A 19,050-nucleotide genomic window follows, 5' to 3' on the forward strand; every position below is an offset into this window, starting at 1 on the left:
CTTTCTCGATTCAGTCTGTGTCTTCCTCTTTCTCTCTCGTGTGTGGATGGATGGATGCTAGGAATGCACATGTATATGATTAGATGAGGGTTATGTTTTAGGGATAGGTTAGAGGGAGAGAAAGGCTTTAGGTCGGAGTTGGTCATGGGGGAAGGGTCAAGGGTGGTGGTGGTGTTTCTTGGAATCTGAGTGCTGTGCATTCTTCGTCTCTTTCCATATGAACCCCTTCTCAGATACACCACTTGCAAGGAGTCTCTCATGTTCCGTTTCCTATCTTTTGCATTTGTGAATGCTTAGCTTCTCTGTTGTGAAGAGGTTCCATTGGATGGAAACCCATTGGTGTACTTGGTTTCCCTCTTTCCCTTACTTGAAGAGACCCATTTCTACCTCCGCCCAGCAAATGGCAAGGAGACTCTGATGTTAAGGAGCCTTTGACCTACGCTTCTTTCTAGCTATCTCATGACATCAGTCTTTAGGGTGAGGTTTTTCCCCGATATTGAGGTGGTGTGAGATCAAAACCAATAGCGTTCTTCAGATGTAGCTGTCTGGTTTTCCCATGGACATTGATTGAAGAGGCTTTCTTGTTCCCATTTGGATATTCTCCCCTTCTGTGTCAGAGATGAGTTGACCTTGGATGCCGGGGTTTGTTTCTGGACCCTCAACTTTATTCCATTGATCTGGATCTGTGCGTGTTGTTGTATTCCCAATAGCATACTGTCCTGCTGCTGCCGCTGCGGCTAAGTCACTTCAGTCGTGTCTGACTCTGCGCGACCCCATGGCCTGCAGCCTACCAGGCTCCTCCGTCCAGGGCATTTTCCAGGCAAGAGTACTGGAGTGGGTCGCCATCGCCTTCTCCGATACTCTCCTGAGGATCCTAGTTTGGTCGTCTAATTTCCTTTCACACAACCTTGGACGTCCGTATCGGGGCTTTTTCGTCGGATTGTATTGACAATTTAGGCTCTTTTCTGTTTCCGTAACCCCTTTTGCAATTCTTTGTTCGGTGCGAACATGCATTGGCATTTTGGGAGGAATAGCATCGAAGCTGTGGATTGCCTTGTGGGGCTGTGACATCATTTTCCCAATAGGAATTCTTTCAAGCCCTGAGCACAGCTTCTCTTTCCAGTGATTGGTGTGGGCTTGATCTTCTTTCTTCCATCTCTCACCGTTTTGTGAGAACAGGTCCTTCCTTCCCTTCTGGGTTAGATGGACTCGTGGGTATCACTTCAGTGAATGGCATTGTCAGTGGGGGTGATAATTCCCTTCTCATTGGAAGACTTTGCGGTGAGTATTAGAAGTGCAAGTGATTTCTCTTCCCCTTCCTCCCTGTCCATCTCTCAGAGCCACCGGGAAACAGAGGCCTCATCCAGGGTCACACAGGCCTGAGGGAGTGCAACTAGACTGTTGTTTCTTCAGGCCCTCAGTGCTGGACATCATCCGGGATACTCTGTGTGTGTCTTCCTCAGTCTGGCGTCCCTTCAGACCTTTCCCTAGTTTTCACAGGCTTGTTGTGTTGGTGTTCTTTGTCTGTTTGGAGACACGTCCTTGAGAAGCTTTGTGTTTCCACTCATTCGTCTCGCGATGTATGACCTGTCTTTTGCTTTTGTAATGAGGTCTTTCCCACGGTAGATATCTTTGATTTTGCAAAGTCCACTGTATTCTCTGGGTTGTTTTGTGGACTGCCTTTTAGTTTTGTGTGTGAAGACTCAAAGCACGTGTCCGGTTTCTGCTCATTGTTCTTCTAGATTTGTGACAAGTTTTCATGGAAACTTTGTCTAGGGATAACTGGAAGTGAACTCGGTGTAAGGTGTCAAGTCTCCATCTCCATTCATGTCATGCCCTGCAGTTTCCAATTCCCTGTTCCTGAGTGGTTTTGGAGACCTTGTGGGAAGTTTGGTTGCATCGGAGTTTGCATTTCCACCTTGAGTAGATTCACACTGTTCTGCCCTCAGGGACACTGTCAAGGGGGAGTGAGGAGCAGCCTGCACTTGCAGCAGTGACCACACGGTGGGGCGAGTGCTGCTGTTCCCTCTGGGAGCCCCAGGCCACAGGCATCCCAGTGAGGAGCCAGCTCTGTGCTCAGCTGAAAGGAGTTATTCTCTCAGGAGCCTCTGAGCCCTTGCCTTTGGATCACCCAGGGTGGGCATTTATTGTGACAGAAAAAAATTGCCCTGAATTCCATGGACGGAAGAGCCTGGCTGTGTAGAGTTCGTGAGTTGCCGTGAATCAGACACAACTGAGGACACAAAAACTCAATAGACTAAAACACTTTTTGGGGGTGGGGGGAGTGAAAGGGGGTGATGTGGGGTTTTTTGTCTTATATAATAGCCAAGGGAAATCTAGTTTAAACCTAAATTCACATAGATGGGAAAGGTATAGCTCTCCGTCACCCTATTAAAAAAAAAAAAAAAAAAACGACTTAACTTTTCTGAAAGTTTATTTAGTAGCTTCCTTGAGCAGTTCATTGTGAAGCATTTTTTTTTTTTCTGTGACATTGGCCTCATTAAAAAGTACGGTTTGCGTTTACTGGATAATTTTGTTCATTGGTTTGTTAGGGAATCTTGATAATATTTGAGTTTCCTGGGGAGCATGGTCACATGACCTGGCCCTGGCCAATCGGTGCGTTCCACCTCCCTGGCCACTGTGATTGGCTCCGGACTGGGGCAGTGCCCAATCGGGGCCCAGGGCCGGGCCTCACGTTGGAAGCCAGGGGAAGACGAGCTCTCGTCCTGCTGGGGTAGGGGAAGGGGTGGGGCCGGGGGAGGTCAGGCTCCAGCAGTGGGAGGGGCTTGAGGTCCACCTGCGGCAGTTGGTGACCTTCCTGCTCCCCTCAGGGCAGAGCCGCCGGCCTGAGAATGAGGGCGCTGCTGAGCCCAGGGGCTGGGATGGCCCGTTGCTGCTGTGGTCCCAGAGCTCCACCCGAGACCTGAGGGAGGCCGTCTGCCCGTGAGTCCTCTCCCGCTTGTCTGTCAGCTTGTTTGAAGCATGCTGGGTTTTCTGCCCAGCTGGCTAAGGGGAGTCCCTGGAAATGCAAGGGTGTGGGTTTTGGCAGACTTCAGGGAAGACATGCCAGATGAGCCTGGGAGACTCCAGCTTAATCTGGATTCAGGAGATATCTCTTCGGGCCAGCTAGTAATTGTAGGATAAGCCTAATGAGTCTTCACAGGATGAAGAGAGTAACGTGCCAAGGTAGCAATCGATGTCCTCCTTCGAGAGGATGAAGCTGGTGCTCAGAGAAGGGGGGAACTTGGCCACAGCAAGGAGGTGTGCACCCAGACAGAACCCCCAGATCCGGCCATTTGAGCTCAGGGAGGCCACTGGTGTGGCTTGTCCCTGTGGCAGGGGCCGAGGCACGCAGCCCACCCTGATTCCTGCGGGGGCCTGACTTGGGAAGTGCCATCTGGTAGCTTTGAGACTCACCAAACCAAATTGCACTGGAGAGAGGAAGGACACCTTCCTTCATCCACCCCCCACCCCCGCCGGATTCCCACATACCCTGACCCCTTTCTCTGGATTTCGGAGCCATTTCCAGAGTCCCGCTCATATGACCTCATTCGAAGTGCACTGTGGACGAGCTGCCATCTGCAGCTGCTACCACAGCAGCCAAGGGCTTTAGCTCCCGAGTACCTCCCTTCCTTTGGAACTTGGGGGCCCTCTACTCCCCACTTGCACACCACAGACCTTTGCTGAGGATTGTGGGGACCCTCACTCAGTTTGCAGCACGTTGTAGCCATCCCTGTCCTCTCAATACCTCCCTTGCAACTCAGCTTGTGAGCTCCTTTGGAGCAGCGTGGCCCACCTGGCTGCAACGGAAGAGACACAGCTGACAGGGAAACAACAGCTTAGATCTGACAGCCGGAAAGCTCTGTCAAAAGGGACCTCCCTCTTCACACCGTAGAGGCTGTAGGAGCCGCCAGGGTTTGGGAACCAGTGCTGGGGCCAAAATGACTCCACAGCTGTTTTCCTTCCTGGGGAGGGTTCTGGCTCCAGTGGGAATGGCTCAAGTCTCCTAAGGTTCTGAAAGCCCACTGTGTGCAGATTCACGGTACACAGAGAGGAGAAGGTGGAGTCCTGCCCTGGAGGTGGGCACAGCTCACGGATGAGCCAGGCAGGCAGGCAGGCAGGCAGGGCATGAGAACACCTGAGCTGCCTTCATGAGTGAATGGTGTGGGGGCAGAGGAAGAGAAGCCGGTCTGCTCCCTCATGTGGTGCCCAGGGCAGGTTGTCCCCAGAGGAAACCCTTACGACGGTGAGGACTATCACTGCTGTTTCCCAAGGGGTTCCGTCGGTGCGTGTCTTCCCCGGAGCGGTCAGGCCGTCTCTAAAGTACACTGGCCATGGGCATTGCCTCTCCTTGGAACTTCCCATGTGTTTCTCTTTTTTATGGAACAGTGATTTTTTAGAGGGGTTCTGGGCCACAAGGTTGTTGGGTCATTTTCTAGCCTTCTGTCGTGAAGAACGCTTTCCTGGGCGTTGGGGTGGTTTGTTGTTCCAGCTCCCTTTCTTGGCTTCTTTTGGGAGCTGGTGCAACAAGAGGAGCTCAGCCTCTGCCTTCTGGCTGAGATGTCACCCTTCAAACAGCAATGCCTGCCTGGAGATAATGATGGCATTTGCCAAAAGGGCTTCGTTTGGCACATGATATCTTGAAAGGACGTACACCGTCCTTTCAGCTATCAAAGGCTAGTTCAAATGACATACAAATGAGAACTCTCCAATGGAGTCTTACAGTAGGTGGAGAGTCCGAAAAAAACTCCTTCAGTCATTTCACTGAGAGTCATTGATTGGGGACACCAAGAATATAGGAAGGAATGCAGAAAGAAAAGATGAAATTGTGTTCAGGATCGGGGGGAGGGATGAACAGGGCGTGCTTGCCTTGAATCCAGGCTTTGTTGGGGGGTGGGGCATAAAGATCGAACGGGTCTGAAACTACAAATTGGGATGGTAACACAGTATCACCAGAGTTACACAACAGTGTTCCCAAATTGCAACAATGATGAAAAAGTTTACTAATCCCAACTTAACCAAGAGAAATACAGGAAACCATACACAAAATAAAACATCACCAGAAAGGTGGAAACAAACCAAATGCAAAGCAGTTCAGGGGAAAGGAACTCCATGTCCCCTGGGGGCAGACCGAGTTGCCGGCGTCCACGGTGAGCAGACAGGGATGGAGGCTGCAGAGCCGACCGCTCCCCTGGACGTGGTGTTTCCGGCAAGGGCTCTGGGTCTCTGCCCAGAGCGGGGGCTCGTTCTTCCTGCAGGGGCGAGTGAGTCATCGTCGGCGTCTGGGTGTTGCGCGGGAGCCAGGGCAGGCTCTCCCTGCCGAGGCGGTGACTCCTCCTCTGCCTCGGGTTCTCCTGCCAAAGCCCGAGCAGGTACAGGTGCACGTGGAGGTGGAGGTTCTGGCTGAGGGGGTGGGACATCAGTGCCTGGGGCTGGGGGCCCTGCAGGCACGGAGACCCGATCTGCCCGGTGTGCTGGCCAGTACCCAGCTGGCCTGGTGTCTCTGCGAGGGCAAGTCTCGGTTCTCCATCTGGCCTCGGTGGATCCCTGGGTCCTGCACCTGGAGCCACCACCTCTGTAGGGACAGGTCTGGGAAGTAGAGCCTGGTTCCAGTTGGAGGCCAGTGCTAGAGCTGGGGGAGAAGCAAAGTTTGCCCACAGGCCAGCCTTGGCATGTGCGTATCCCGGGACAGAAAGCTTCCAAGAGATTCCCAAAGAATACCCAGGGTCGGATGTCTTTTGGGACTGAAGTGTGCAAGATGGGGGTGGGGGTGTGAGGCCAGCGCTTGCTGCAGGCCCAGCAGCATCTTTCGGGGACTCGTCCGTGTGTAGCTCAGCACCCCCTCCCCACACACTCCCGTGCACCAGCCCCAGCGTCCTCACCTCTGTGCTCTGGCGTGCTGGGCTCCAGGTCCTCCTGCTGCCTCAGAGGCCGGGGTTCTCGGGACTCTGGGTCAGAGCCGGGTGTGCTGAGCTCCGTGGCAGCCTCAGACTGGGCCGCCGGGTGTATCCTGGGCGGTGTCTCGGCAGCAGGCCTTCCCCGCCTCTGCTTCGCCCCCGGTGGGGCTGATGCCTCCCTGGGCACGCTCACCTGGAGCCTGCACTGGGCCTCACGGGCGGGGGGGTGGTGCTCCGACCCCTCCCTCTGGGAGGTGGACGGGGTGTCCCCGTCCTCGGCCTCATCACGTGGGAAGCTCTGCAACGACAGTGACCGTCAGCCAGCCGTGCTGGGAGTTTTCCGAGCTGGGCCTGGCCAGTGGAGCCGCTGCTTCTGCCTGCTCGAACTTCTCTTCCCAGAAGGGTCAGAGACGTGTGTCTGCTCAGATCCCCACCCGGGAGGAAAGAGACCCACCTGAGGGTGTGAGGTCAGCCTGGGCGGCCGGCGCTGCCCGCACTCTCCCCATCCCACCCAGCCTGCTCTCCCCTGGGGTGTGGACACAACTTGTCCGCAGGCTTCTGACCCCACATCCGCCTGGGCTTCCTTGAGGGAGACACACCCCGAGAAACCCGCATCCACACACACAGGCAAAGGACCCGCTGTTTCCGGGTGGCATGGGAGAGGTGGCCTGGCCCCGCCTGGGGCTCCCCGTGTTACCTTTCTGTTTCTCCGGGCAAAGGGCCAGAGGCCTCTCGGGGGTGCCCTGAGCCAACGTCGACAGGGTGCCCACGCACACTGCCTGTGAGCTCTCCTGAGGCCCCGGCCTCTGGGCAGGGGCAAACAGCAGAACATCCTGGCAGCAAGTGATCTGGCTGGGGGCTCCTCTCCGCTCTGGAGGCCTGGATACCCGGGTTGCGGGTTCTGTTGGGTTCTGTTGCCGGCAGGTGACATCATTTCCTGGGGTTCGTGCTGAGGTCCCTTCCCCAAAACTTCGCAAGGGAATCTCTGGGTTTCTGACTGCTCGACCACCCCCCTTAGGCCATGTGCAGGCACAGTGACAGCCACACAGCCCAGCCCACAGCCCTGGGGAGGCCTGGGTGCAGCCAGGGCCTGAGCTCCGAGGACCCCGCTGCTCTCAGACCAGGCTCCTTCTTCTCATAAGTGGTGTGGCCCTGGACAAGCATATGCCCCTCAGGGTTTCCCCGGTCTCTCCATCTGCAGAGTGGGGGTCATTCTCCCATCTGTTTCCTAGGTCTGTCGGCCTACGAGCAGCTCCATGCCTTTCCACCTGGGGCTGATATCACGTGGAGCTTGTGCGCTGAGACTTCAGAAAGAAAGACTCCATCCAGGGCTGACACAGCACAGAATGGGGCAGAACGAGGCCTGGATGCGCCGTGGTACCCAGGAAAAGGCACTCCCCCTCCTGACTGTTTGGAGACCCCGCATGCAAGTTGGAGGACCGAAAGGAAGACTCGAAGGTCTCCCTCTCTGATAGAAAAGAGTAGCCAACTTTCTGGTCCTCTGTTTCCATTGAGATTCTGTTCAAGTGTCCCAGCTCGGCTTCTGCGGGTGGCTGAGCTTCTAATGGCTCCCTGCGTTCTTGTCTTTTCCTCTCCAAACCTTCCGTCCGTTTCCCCCTTCTGGGGTGGATGGGCGCTGTCATTGCTTCTACCTTCGAGACAGATTGATGAAAAGTCTGGACCATCGACTCCTTTCCTCTCTTTGGTTCCGTGTCTCTCTCTGGCTGTGTCCCTCTCTTTTCCTTTCTCGATTCAGTCTGTGTCTTCCTCTTTCTCTCTCGTGTGTGGATGGATGGATGCTAGGAATGCACATGTATATGATTAGATGAGGGTTATGTTTTAGGGATAGGTTAGAGGGAGAGAAAGGCTTTAGGTCGGAGTTGGTCATGGGGGAAGGGTCAAGGGTGGTGGTGGTGTTTCTTGGAATCTGAGTGCTGTGCATTCTTCGTCTCTTTCCATATGAACCCCTTCTCAGATACACCACTTGCAAGGAGTCTCTCATGTTCCGTTTCCTATCTTTTGCATTTGTGAATGCTTAGCTTCTCTGTTGTGAAGAGGTTCCATTGGATGGAAACCCATTGGTGTACTTGGTTTCCCTCTTTCCCTTACTTGAAGAGACCCATTTCTACCTCCGCCCAGCAAATGGCAAGGAGACTCTGATGTTAAGGAGCCTTTGACCTACGCTTCTTTCTAGCTATCTCATGACATCAGTCTTTAGGGTGAGGTTTTTCCCCGATATTGAGGTGGTGTGAGATCAAAACCAATAGCGTTCTTCAGATGTAGCTGTCTGGTTTTCCCATGGACATTGATTGAAGAGGCTTTCTTGTTCCCATTTGGATATTCTCCCCTTCTGTGTCAGAGATGAGTTGACCTTGGATGCCGGGGTTTGTTTCTGGACCCTCAACTTTATTCCATTGATCTGGATCTGTGCGTGTTGTTGTATTCCCAATAGCATACTGTCCTGCTGCTGCCGCTGCGGCTAAGTCACTTCAGTCGTGTCTGACTCTGCGCGACCCCATGGCCTGCAGCCTACCAGGCTCCTCCGTCCAGGGCATTTTCCAGGCAAGAGTACTGGAGTGGGTCGCCATCGCCTTCTCCGATACTCTCCTGAGGATCCTAGTTTGGTCGTCTAATTTCCTTTCACACAACCTTGGACGTCCGTATCGGGGCTTTTTCGTCGGATTGTATTGACAATTTAGGCTCTTTTCTGTTTCCGTAACCCCTTTTGCAATTCTTTGTTCGGTGCGAACATGCATTGGCATTTTGGGAGGAATAGCATCGAAGCTGTGGATTGCCTTGTGGGGCTGTGACATCATTTTCCCAATAGGAATTCTTTCAAGCCCTGAGCACAGCTTCTCTTTCCAGTGATTGGTGTGGGCTTGATCTTCTTTCTTCCATCTCTCACCGTTTTGTGAGAACAGGTCCTTCCTTCCCTTCTGGGTTAGATGGACTCGTGGGTATCACTTCAGTGAATGGCATTGTCAGTGGGGGTGATAATTCCCTTCTCATTGGAAGACTTTGCGGTGAGTATTAGAAGTGCAAGTGATTTCTCTTCCCCTTCCTCCCTGTCCATCTCTCAGAGCCACCGGGAAACAGAGGCCTCATCCAGGGTCACACAGGCCTGAGGGAGTGCAACTAGACTGTTGTTTCTTCAGGCCCTCAGTGCTGGACATCATCCGGGATACTCTGTGTGTGTCTTCCTCAGTCTGGCGTCCCTTCAGACCTTTCCCTAGTTTTCACAGGCTTGTTGTGTTGGTGTTCTTTGTCTGTTTGGAGACACGTCCTTGAGAAGCTTTGTGTTTCCACTCATTCGTCTCGCGATGTATGACCTGTCTTTTGCTTTTGTAATGAGGTCTTTCCCACGGTAGATATCTTTGATTTTGCAAAGTCCACTGTATTCTCTGGGTTGTTTTGTGGACTGCCTTTTAGTTTTGTGTGTGAAGACTCAAAGCACGTGTCCGGTTTCTGCTCATTGTTCTTCTAGATTTGTGACAAGTTTTCATGGAAACTTTGTCTAGGGATAACTGGAAGTGAACTCGGTGTAAGGTGTCAAGTCTCCATCTCCATTCATGTCATGCCCTGCAGTTTCCAATTCCCTGTTCCTGAGTGGTTTTGGAGACCTTGTGGGAAGTTTGGTTGCATCGGAGTTTGCATTTCCACCTTGAGTAGATTCACACTGTTCTGCCCTCAGGGACACTGTCAAGGGGGAGTGAGGAGCAGCCTGCACTTGCAGCAGTGACCACACGGTGGGGCGAGTGCTGCTGTTCCCTCTGGGAGCCCCAGGCCACAGGCATCCCAGTGAGGAGCCAGCTCTGTGCTCAGCTGAAAGGAGTTATTCTCTCAGGAGCCTCTGAGCCCTTGCCTTTGGATCACCCAGGGTGGGCATTTATTGTGACAGAAAAAAATTGCCCTGAATTCCATGGACGGAAGAGCCTGGCTGTGTAGAGTTCGTGAGTTGCCGTGAATCAGACACAACTGAGGACACAAAAACTCAATAGACTAAAACACTTTTTGGGGGTGGGGGGAGTGAAAGGGGGTGATGTGGGGTTTTTTGTCTTATATAATAGCCAAGGGAAATCTAGTTTAAACCTAAATTCACATAGATGGGAAAGGTATAGCTCTCCGTCACCCTATTAAAAAAAAAAAAAAAAAAACGACTTAACTTTTCTGAAAGTTTATTTAGTAGCTTCCTTGAGCAGTTCATTGTGAAGCATTTTTTTTTTTTCTGTGACATTGGCCTCATTAAAAAGTACGGTTTGCGTTTACTGGATAATTTTGTTCATTGGTTTGTTAGGGAATCTTGATAATATTTGAGTTTCCTGGGGAGCATGGTCACATGACCTGGCCCTGGCCAATCGGTGCGTTCCACCTCCCTGGCCACTGTGATTGGCTCCGGACTGGGGCAGTGCCCAATCGGGGCCCAGGGCCGGGCCTCACGTTGGAAGCCAGGGGAAGACGAGCTCTCGTCCTGCTGGGGTAGGGGAAGGGGTGGGGCCGGGGGAGGTCAGGCTCCAGCAGTGGGAGGGGCTTGAGGTCCACCTGCGGCAGTTGGTGACCTTCCTGCTCCCCTCAGGGCAGAGCCGCCGGCCTGAGAATGAGGGCGCTGCTGAGCCCAGGGGCTGGGATGGCCCGTTGCTGCTGTGGTCCCAGAGCTCCACCCGAGACCTGAGGGAGGCCGTCTGCCCGTGAGTCCTCTCCCGCTTGTCTGTCAGCTTGTTTGAAGCATGCTGGGTTTTCTGCCCAGCTGGCTAAGGGGAGTCCCTGGAAATGCAAGGGTGTGGGTTTTGGCAGACTTCAGGGAAGACATGCCAGATGAGCCTGGGAGACTCCAGCTTAATCTGGATTCAGGAGATATCTCTTCGGGCCAGCTAGTAATTGTAGGATAAGCCTAATGAGTCTTCACAGGATGAAGAGAGTAACGTGCCAAGGTAGCAATCGATGTCCTCCTTCGAGAGGATGAAGCTGGTGCTCAGAGAAGGGGGGAACTTGGCCACAGCAAGGAGGTGTGCACCCAGACAGAACCCCCAGATCCGGCCATTTGAGCTCAGGGAGGCCACTGGTGTGGCTTGTCCCTGTGGCAGGGGCCGAGGCACGCAGCCCACCCTGATTCCTGCGGGGGCCTGACTTGGGAAGTGCCATCTGGTAGCTTTGAGACTCACCAAACCAAATTGCACTGGAGAGAGGAAGGACACCTTCCTTCATCCACCCCCCACCCCCGCCGGATTCCCACATACCCTGACCCCTTTCTCTGGATTTCGGAGCCATTTCCAGAGTCCCGCTCATATGACCTCATTCGAAGTGCACTGTGGACGAGCTGCCATCTGCAGCTGCTACCACAGCAGCCAAGGGCTTTAGCTCCCGAGTACCTCCCTTCCTTTGGAACTTGGGGGCCCTCTACTCCCCACTTGCACACCACAGACCTTTGCTGAGGATTGTGGGGACCCTCACTCAGTTTGCAGCACGTTGTAGCCATCCCTGTCCTCTCAATACCTCCCTTGCAACTCAGCTTGTGAGCTCCTTTGGAGCAGCGTGGCCCACCTGGCTGCAACGGAAGAGACACAGCTGACAGGGAAACAACAGCTTAGATCTGACAGCCGGAAAGCTCTGTCAAAAGGGACCTCCCTCTTCACACCGTAGAGGCTGTAGGAGCCGCCAGGGTTTGGGAACCAGTGCTGGGGCCAAAATGACTCCACAGCTGTTTTCCTTCCTGGGGAGGGTTCTGGCTCCAGTGGGAATGGCTCAAGTCTCCTAAGGTTCTGAAAGCCCACTGTGTGCAGATTCACGGTACACAGAGAGGAGAAGGTGGAGTCCTGCCCTGGAGGTGGGCACAGCTCACGGATGAGCCAGGCAGGCAGGCAGGCAGGCAGGGCATGAGAACACCTGAGCTGCCTTCATGAGTGAATGGTGTGGGGGCAGAGGAAGAGAAGCCGGTCTGCTCCCTCATGTGGTGCCCAGGGCAGGTTGTCCCCAGAGGAAACCCTTACGACGGTGAGGACTATCACTGCTGTTTCCCAAGGGGTTCCGTCGGTGCGTGTCTTCCCCGGAGCGGTCAGGCCGTCTCTAAAGTACACTGGCCATGGGCATTGCCTCTCCTTGGAACTTCCCATGTGTTTCTCTTTTTTATGGAACAGTGATTTTTTAGAGGGGTTCTGGGCCACAAGGTTGTTGGGTCATTTTCTAGCCTTCTGTCGTGAAGAACGCTTTCCTGGGCGTTGGGGTGGTTTGTTGTTCCAGCTCCCTTTCTTGGCTTCTTTTGGGAGCTGGTGCAACAAGAGGAGCTCAGCCTCTGCCTTCTGGCTGAGATGTCACCCTTCAAACAGCAATGCCTGCCTGGAGATAATGATGGCATTTGCCAAAAGGGCTTCGTTTGGCACATGATATCTTGAAAGGACGTACACCGTCCTTTCAGCTATCAAAGGCTAGTTCAAATGACATACAAATGAGAACTCTCCAATGGAGTCTTACAGTAGGTGGAGAGTCCGAAAAAAACTCCTTCAGTCATTTCACTGAGAGTCATTGATTGGGGACACCAAGAATATAGGAAGGAATGCAGAAAGAAAAGATGAAATTGTGTTCAGGATCGGGGGGAGGGATGAACAGGGCGTGCTTGCCTTGAATCCAGGCTTTGTTGGGGGGTGGGGCATAAAGATCGAACGGGTCTGAAACTACAAATTGGGATGGTAACACAGTATCACCAGAGTTACACAACAGTGTTCCCAAATTGCAACAATGATGAAAAAGTTTACTAATCCCAACTTAACCAAGAGAAATACAGGAAACCATACACAAAATAAAACATCACCAGAAAGGTGGAAACAAACCAAATGCAAAGCAGTTCAGGGGAAAGGAACTCCATGTCCCCTGGGGGCAGACCGAGTTGCCGGCGTCCACGGTGAGCAGACAGGGATGGAGGCTGCAGAGCCGACCGCTCCCCTGGACGTGGTGTTTCCGGCAAGGGCTCTGGGTCTCTGCCCAGAGCGGGGGCTCGTTCTTCCTGCAGGGGCGAGTGAGTCATCGTCGGCGTCTGGGTGTTGCGCGGGAGCCAGGGCAGGCTCTCCCTGCCGAGGCGGTGACTCCTCCTCTGCCTCGGGTTCTCCTGCCAAAGCCCGAGCAGGTACAGGTGCACGTGGAGGTGGAGGTTCTGGCTGAGGGGGTGGGACATCAGTGCCTGGGGCTGGGGGCCCTGCAGGCACGGAGACCCGATCTGCCCGGTGTGCTGGCCAGTACCCAGCTGGCCTGGTGTCTCTGCGAGGGCAAGTCTCGGTTCTCCATCTGGCCTCGGTGGATCCCTGGGTCCTGCACCTGGAGCCACCACCTCTGTAGGGACAGGTCTGGGAAGTAGAGCCTGGTTCCAGTTGGAGGCCAGTGCTAGAGCTGGGGGAGAAGCAAAGTTTGCCCACAGGCCAGCCTTGGCATGTGCGTATCCCGGGACAGAAAGCTTCCAAGAGATTCCCAAAGAATACCCAGGGTCGGATGTCTTTTGGGACTGAAGTGTGCAAGATGGGGGTGGGGGTGTGAGGCCAGCGCTTGCTGCAGGCCCAGCAGCATCTTTCGGGGACTCGTCCGTGTGTAGCTCAGCACCCCTCCCCACACACTCCCGTGCACCAGCCCCAGCGTCCTCACCTCTGTGCTCTGGCGTGCTGGGCTCCAGGTCCTCCTGCTGCCTCAGAGGCCGGGGTTCTCGGGACTCTGGGTCAGAGCCGGGTGTGCTGAGCTCCGTGGCAGCCTCAGACTGGGCCGCCGGGTGTATCCTGGGCGGTGTCTCGGCAGCAGGCCTTCCCCGCCTCCGCTTCGCCCCCGGTGGGGCTGATGCCTCCGTGGGCACGCTCACCTGGAGCCTGCACTGGGCCTCACGGGCGGGGGGGTGGTGCTCCGACCCCTCCCTCCGGGAGGTGGACGGGGTGTCCCCGTCCTCGGCCTCATCACGTGGGAAGCTCTGCAACGACAGTGACCGTCAGCCAGCCGTGCTGGGAGTTTTCCGAGCTGGGCCTGGCCAGTGGAGCCGCTGCTTCTGCCTGCTCGAACTTCTCTTCCCAGAAGGGTCAGAGACGTGTGTCTGCTCAGATCCCCACCCGGGAGGAAAGAGACCCACCTGAGGGTGTGAGGTCAGCCTGGGCGGCCGGCGCTGCCCGCACTCTCCCCATCCCACCCAGCCTGCTCTCCCCTGGGGTGTGGACACAACTTGTCCGCAGGCTTCTGACCCCACATCCGCCTGGGCTTCCTTGAGGGAGACACACCCCGAGAAACCCGCATCCACACACACAGGCAAAGGACCCGGTGTTTCCGGGTGGCATGGGAGAGGTGGCCCGGCCCCGCCTGGGGCTCCCCGTGTTACCTTTCTGTTTCTCCGGGCAAAGGGCCAGAGGCCTCTCGGGGGTGCCCTGAGCCAACGTCGACAGGGTGCCCACGCACACTGCCTGTGAGCTCTCCTGAGGCCCCGGCCTCTGGGCAGGGGCAAACAGCAGAACATCCTGGCAGCAAGTGATCTGGCTGGGGGCTCCTCTCCGCTCTGGAGGCCTGGATACCCGGGTTGCGGGTTCTGTTGGGTTCTGTTGCCGGCAGGTGACATCATTTCCTGGGGTTCGTGCTGAGGTCCCTTCCCCAAAACTTCGCAAGGGAATCTCTGGGTTTCTGACTGCTCGACCACCCCCCTTAGGCCATGTGCAGGCACAGTGACAGCCACACAGCCCAGCCCACAGCCCTGGGGAGGCCTGGGTGCAGCCAGGGCCTGAGCTCCGAGGACCCCGCTGCTCTCAGACCAGGCTCCTTCTTCTCATAAGTGGTGTGGCCCTGGACAAGCATATGCCCCTCAGGGTTTCCCCGGTCTCTCCATCTGCAGAGTGGGGGTCATTCTCCCATCTGTTTCCTAGGTCTGTCGGCCTACGAGCAGCTCCATGCCTTTCCACCTGGGGCTGATATCACGTGGAGCTTGTGCGCTGAGACTTCAGAAAGAAAGACTCCATCCAGGGCTGACACAGCACAGAATGGGGCAGAACGAGGCCTGGATGCGCCGTGGTACCCAGGAAAAGGCACTCCCCCTCCTGACTGTTTTGAGACCCCGCATGCAAGTTGGAGGACCGAAAGGAAGACTCGAAGGTCTCCCTCTCTGATAGAAAAGAGTAGCCAACTTTCTGGTCCTCTGTTTCCATTGAGATTCTGTTCAAGTGTCCCAGCTCGGCTTCTGCGGGTGGCTGAGCTTCTAATGGCTCCCTGCGTTCTTGTCTTTTCCTCTCCAAACCTTCCGTCCGTTTCCCCCTTCTGGGGTGGATGGGCGCTGTCATTGCTTCTACCTTCGAGACAGATTGATGAAAAGTCTGGACCATCGACTCCTTTCCTCTCTTTGGTTCCGTGTCTCTCTCTGGCTGTGTCCCTCTCTTTTCCTTTCTCGATTCAGTCTGTGTCTTCCTCTTTCTCTCTCGTGTGTGGATGGATGGATGCTAGGAATGCACATGTATATGATTAGATGAGGGTTATGTTTTAGGGATAGGTTAGAGGGAGAGAAAGGCTTTAGGTCGGAGTTGGTCATGGGGGAAGGGTCAAGGGTGGTGGTGGTGTTTCTTGGAATCTGAGTGCTGTGCATTCTTCGTCTCTTTCCATATGAACCCCTTCTCAGATACACCACTTGCAAGGAGTCTCTCATGTTCCGTTTCCTATCTTTTGCATTTGTGAATGCTTAGCTTCTCTGTTGTGAAGAGGTTCCATTGGATGGAAACCCATTGGTGTACTTGGTTTCCCTCTTTCCCTTACTTGAAGAGACCCATTTCTACCTCCGCCCAGCAAATGGCAAGGAGACTCTGATGTTAAGGAGCCTTTGACCTACGCTTCTTTCTAGCTATCTCATGACATCAGTCTTTAGGGTGAGGTTTTTCCCCGATATTGAGGTGGTGTGAGATCAAAACCAATAGCGTTCTTCAGATGTAGCTGTCTGGTTTTCCCATGGACATTGATTGAAGAGGCTTTCTTGTTCCCATTTGGATATTCTCCCCTTCTGTGTCAGAGATGAGTTGACCTTGGATGCCGGGGTTTGTTTCTGGACCCTCAACTTTATTCCATCGATCTGGATCTGTGTGTGTTGTTGTATTCCCAATAGCATACTGTCCTGCTGCTGCCGCTGCGGCTAAGTCACTTCAGTCGTGTCTGACTCTGCGCGACCCCATGGCCTGCAGCCTACCAGGCTCCTCCGTCCAGGGCATTTTCCAGGCAAGAGTACTGGAGTGGGTCGCCATCGCCTTCTCCGATACTCTCCTGAGGATCCTAGTTTGGTCGTCTAATTTCCTTTCACACAACCTTGGACGTCCGTATCGGGGCTTTTTCGTCGGATTGTATTGACAATTTAGGCTCTTTTCTGTTTCCGTAACCCCTTTTGCAATTCTTTGTTCGGTGCGAACATGCATTGGCATTTTGGGAGGAATAGCATTGAAGCTGTGGATTGCCTTGTGGGGCTGTGACATCATTTTCCCAATAGGAATTCTTTCAAGCCCTGAGCACAGCTTCTCTTTCCAGTGATTGGTGTGGGCTTGATCTTCTTTCTTCCATCTCTCGCCGTTTTGTGAGAACAGGTCCTTCCTTCCCTTCTGGGTTAGATGGACTCGTGGGTATCACTTCAGTGAATGGCATTGTCAGTGGGGGTGATAATTCCCTTCTCATTGGAAGACTTTGCGGTGAGTATTAGAAGTGCAAGTGATTTCTCTTCCCCTTCCTCCCTGTCCATCTCTCAGAGCCACCGGGAAACAGAGGCCTCATCCAGGGTCACACAGGCCTGAGGGAGTGCAAGTAGACTGTTGTTTCTTCAGGCCCTCAGTGCTGGACATCATCCGGGATACTCTGTGTGTGTCTTCCTCAGTCTGGCGTCCCTTCAGACCTTTCCCTAGTTTTCACAGGCTTGTTGTGTTGGTGTTCTTTGTCTGTTTGGAGACACGTCCTTGAGAAGCTTTGTGTTTCCACTCATTCGTCTCGCGATGTATGACCTGTCTTTTGCTTTTGTAATGAGGTCTTTCCCACGGTAGATATCTTTGATTTTGCAAAGTCCACTGTATTCTCTGGGTTGTTTTGTGGACTGCCTTTTAGTTTTGTGTGTGAAGACTCAAAGCACGTGTCCGGTTTCTGCTCATTGTTCTTCTAGATTTGTGACAAGTTTTCATGGAAACTTTGTCTAGGGATAACTGGAAGTGAACTCGGTGTAAGGTGTCAAGTCTCCATCTCCATTCATGTCATGCCCTGCAGTTTCCAATTCCCTGTTCCTGAGTGGTTTTGGAGACCTTGTGGGAAGTTTGGTTGCATCGGAGTTTGCATTTCCACCTTGAGTAGATTCACACTGTTCTGCCCTCAGGGACACTGTCAAGGGGGAGTGAGGAGCAGCCTGCACTTGCAGCAGTGACCACACGGTGGGGCGAGTGCTGCTGTTCCCTCTGGGAGCCCCAGGCCACAGGCATCCCAGTGAGGAGCCAGCTCTGTGCTCAGCTGAAAGGAGTTATTCTCTCAGGAGCCTCTGAGCCCTTGCCTTTGGATCACCCAGGGTGGGCATTTATTGTGACAGAAAAAAATTGCCCTGAATTCCATGGACGGAAGAGCCTGGCTGTGTAGAGTTCGTGAGTTGCCGTGAATCAGACACAACTGAGGACACAAAAACTCAATAGACTAAAACACTTTTTGGGGGTGGGGGGAGTGAAAGGGGGTGATGTGGGGTTTTTTGTCTTATATAATAGCCAAGGGAAATCTAGTTTAAACCTAAATTCACATAGATGGGAAAGGTATAGCTCTCCGTCACCCTATTAAAAAAAAGAAAAAAAAAAGACTTAACTTTTCTGAAAGTTTATTTAGTAGCTTCCTTGAGCAGTTCATTGTGAAGCTTTTTTTTTTTTTTTCTGTGACATTGGCCTCATTAAAAAGTACGGTTTGCGTTTACTGGATAATTTTGTTCATTGGTTTGTTAGGGAATCTTGGTAATATCTGAGTTTCCTGGGGAGCATGGTCACATGACCTGGCCCTGGCCAATCGGTGCGTTCCACCTCCCTGGCCACTGTGATTGGCTCCGGACTGGGGCAGTGCCCAATCGGGGCCCAGGGCCGGGCCTCACGTTGGAAGCCAGGGGAAGACGAGCTCTCGTCCTGCTGGGGTAGGGGAAGGGGTGGGGCCGGGGGAGGTCAGGCTCCAGCAGTGGGAGGGGCTTGAGGTCCGCCTGCGGCAGTTGGTGACCTTCCTGCTCCCCTCAGGGCAGAGCCGCCGGCCTGAGAATGAGGGCGCTGCTGAGCCCAGGGGCTGGGATGGCCCGTTGCTGCTGTGGTCCCAGAGCTCCACCCGAGACCTGAGGGAGGCCGTCTGCCCGTGAGTCCTCTCCCGCTTGTCTGTCAGCTTGTTTGAAGCATGCTGGGTTTTCTGCCCAGCTGGCTAAGGGGAGTCCCTGGAAATGCAAGGGTGTGGGTTTTGGCAGACTTCAGGGAAGACATGCCAGATGAGCCTGGGAGACTCCAGCTTAATCTGGATTCAGGAGATATCTCTTCGGGCCAGCTAGTAATTGTAGGATAAGCCTAATGAGTCTTCACAGGATGAAGAGAGTAACGTGCCAAGGTAGCAATCGATGTCCTCCTTCGAGAGGATGAAGCTGGTGCTCAGAGAAGGGGGGAACTTGGCCACAGCAAGGAGGTGTGCACCCAGACAGAACCCCCAGATCCGGCCATTTGAGCTCAGGGAGGCCAGTGGTGTGGCTTGTCCCTGTGGCAGGGGCCGAGGCACGCAGCCCACCCTGATTCCTGCGGGGGCCTGACTTGGGAAGTGCCATCTGGTAGCTTTGAGACTCACCAAACCAAATTGCACTGGAGAGAGGAAGGACACCTTCCTTCATCCACCCCCCACCCCCGCCGGATTCCCACATACCCTGACCCCTTTCTCTGGATTTCGGAGCCATTTCCAGAGTCCCGCTCATATGACCTCATTTGAAGTGCACTGTGGACGAGCTGCCATCTGCAGCTGCTACCACAGCAGCCAAGGGCTTTAGCTCCCGAGTACCTCCCTTCCTTTGGAACTTGGGGGCCCTCTACTCCCCACTTGCACACCACAGACCTTTGCTGAGGATTGTGGGGACCCTCACTCAGTTTGCAGCACGTTGTAGCCATCCCTGTCCTCTCAATACCTCCCTTGCAACTCAGCTTGTGAG

The 19,050-nt window shown here is 54.1% G+C and overlaps 1 protein-coding gene and 1 long non-coding RNA gene across 3 annotated transcripts; one reads left to right on the top strand and one right to left on the bottom strand.

The window, feature by feature from the left end:
* The first annotated feature begins 2,831 nt into the window (after positions 1 to 2,831).
* On the top strand, positions 2,832 to 12,458 carry LOC145514019 (uncharacterized). The gene is made up of 2 exons (XR_014059815.1): positions 2,832 to 2,943; positions 10,471 to 12,458. It is a non-coding gene; the product is annotated as an uncharacterized LOC145514019 (long non-coding RNA).
* Positions 12,459 to 12,618: 160 nt separating this feature from the next.
* Positions 12,619 to 17,683, bottom strand: LOC145514014 (uncharacterized). Of its 2 annotated transcripts, XM_081511095.1 has the most exons (3): positions 14,233 to 17,683; positions 13,521 to 13,833; positions 12,619 to 13,271 (listed from the first exon to the last, which is right to left on the bottom strand). In XM_081511095.1, the coding sequence occupies exons 1-3, from the start codon at positions 14,467 to 14,469 to the stop codon at positions 12,643 to 12,645; spliced, it is 1,179 nt and encodes a 392-aa protein (XP_081367221.1). In that variant the 5' UTR covers positions 14,470 to 17,683; the 3' UTR covers positions 12,619 to 12,642. The 2 variants fall into 2 exon arrangements, with proteins under 2 accessions (XP_081367221.1, XP_081367220.1); XM_081511094.1 differs by having other exon boundaries at positions 12,619 to 13,833.
* Between the last annotated feature and the right edge of the window lie 1,367 nt (positions 17,684 to 19,050).

This window comes from Giraffa tippelskirchi, chromosome 7 (assembly GCF_054371585.1).
Source record: "Giraffa tippelskirchi isolate mGirTip1 chromosome 7, T2T-mGirTip1v1.2.pri, whole genome shotgun sequence".
In the NCBI taxonomy this organism is placed as follows: Eukaryota; Metazoa; Chordata; class Mammalia; order Artiodactyla; family Giraffidae; genus Giraffa; species Giraffa tippelskirchi.

Bases quoted from the DNA above. Each gene is read 5' to 3' on its own strand.
- LOC145514014 (XM_081511094.1), bottom strand. From the start codon at position 14,469: ATGATGTCACCTGCCGGCAACAGAACCCAACAGAACCCGCAACCCGGG. The intron at 13,834-14,232 runs GTAACACGGGGA...CTGTCGTTGCAG, and splicing joins TTGCCCGGAGAAACAGAAAG to AGCTTCCCACGTGATGAGGC.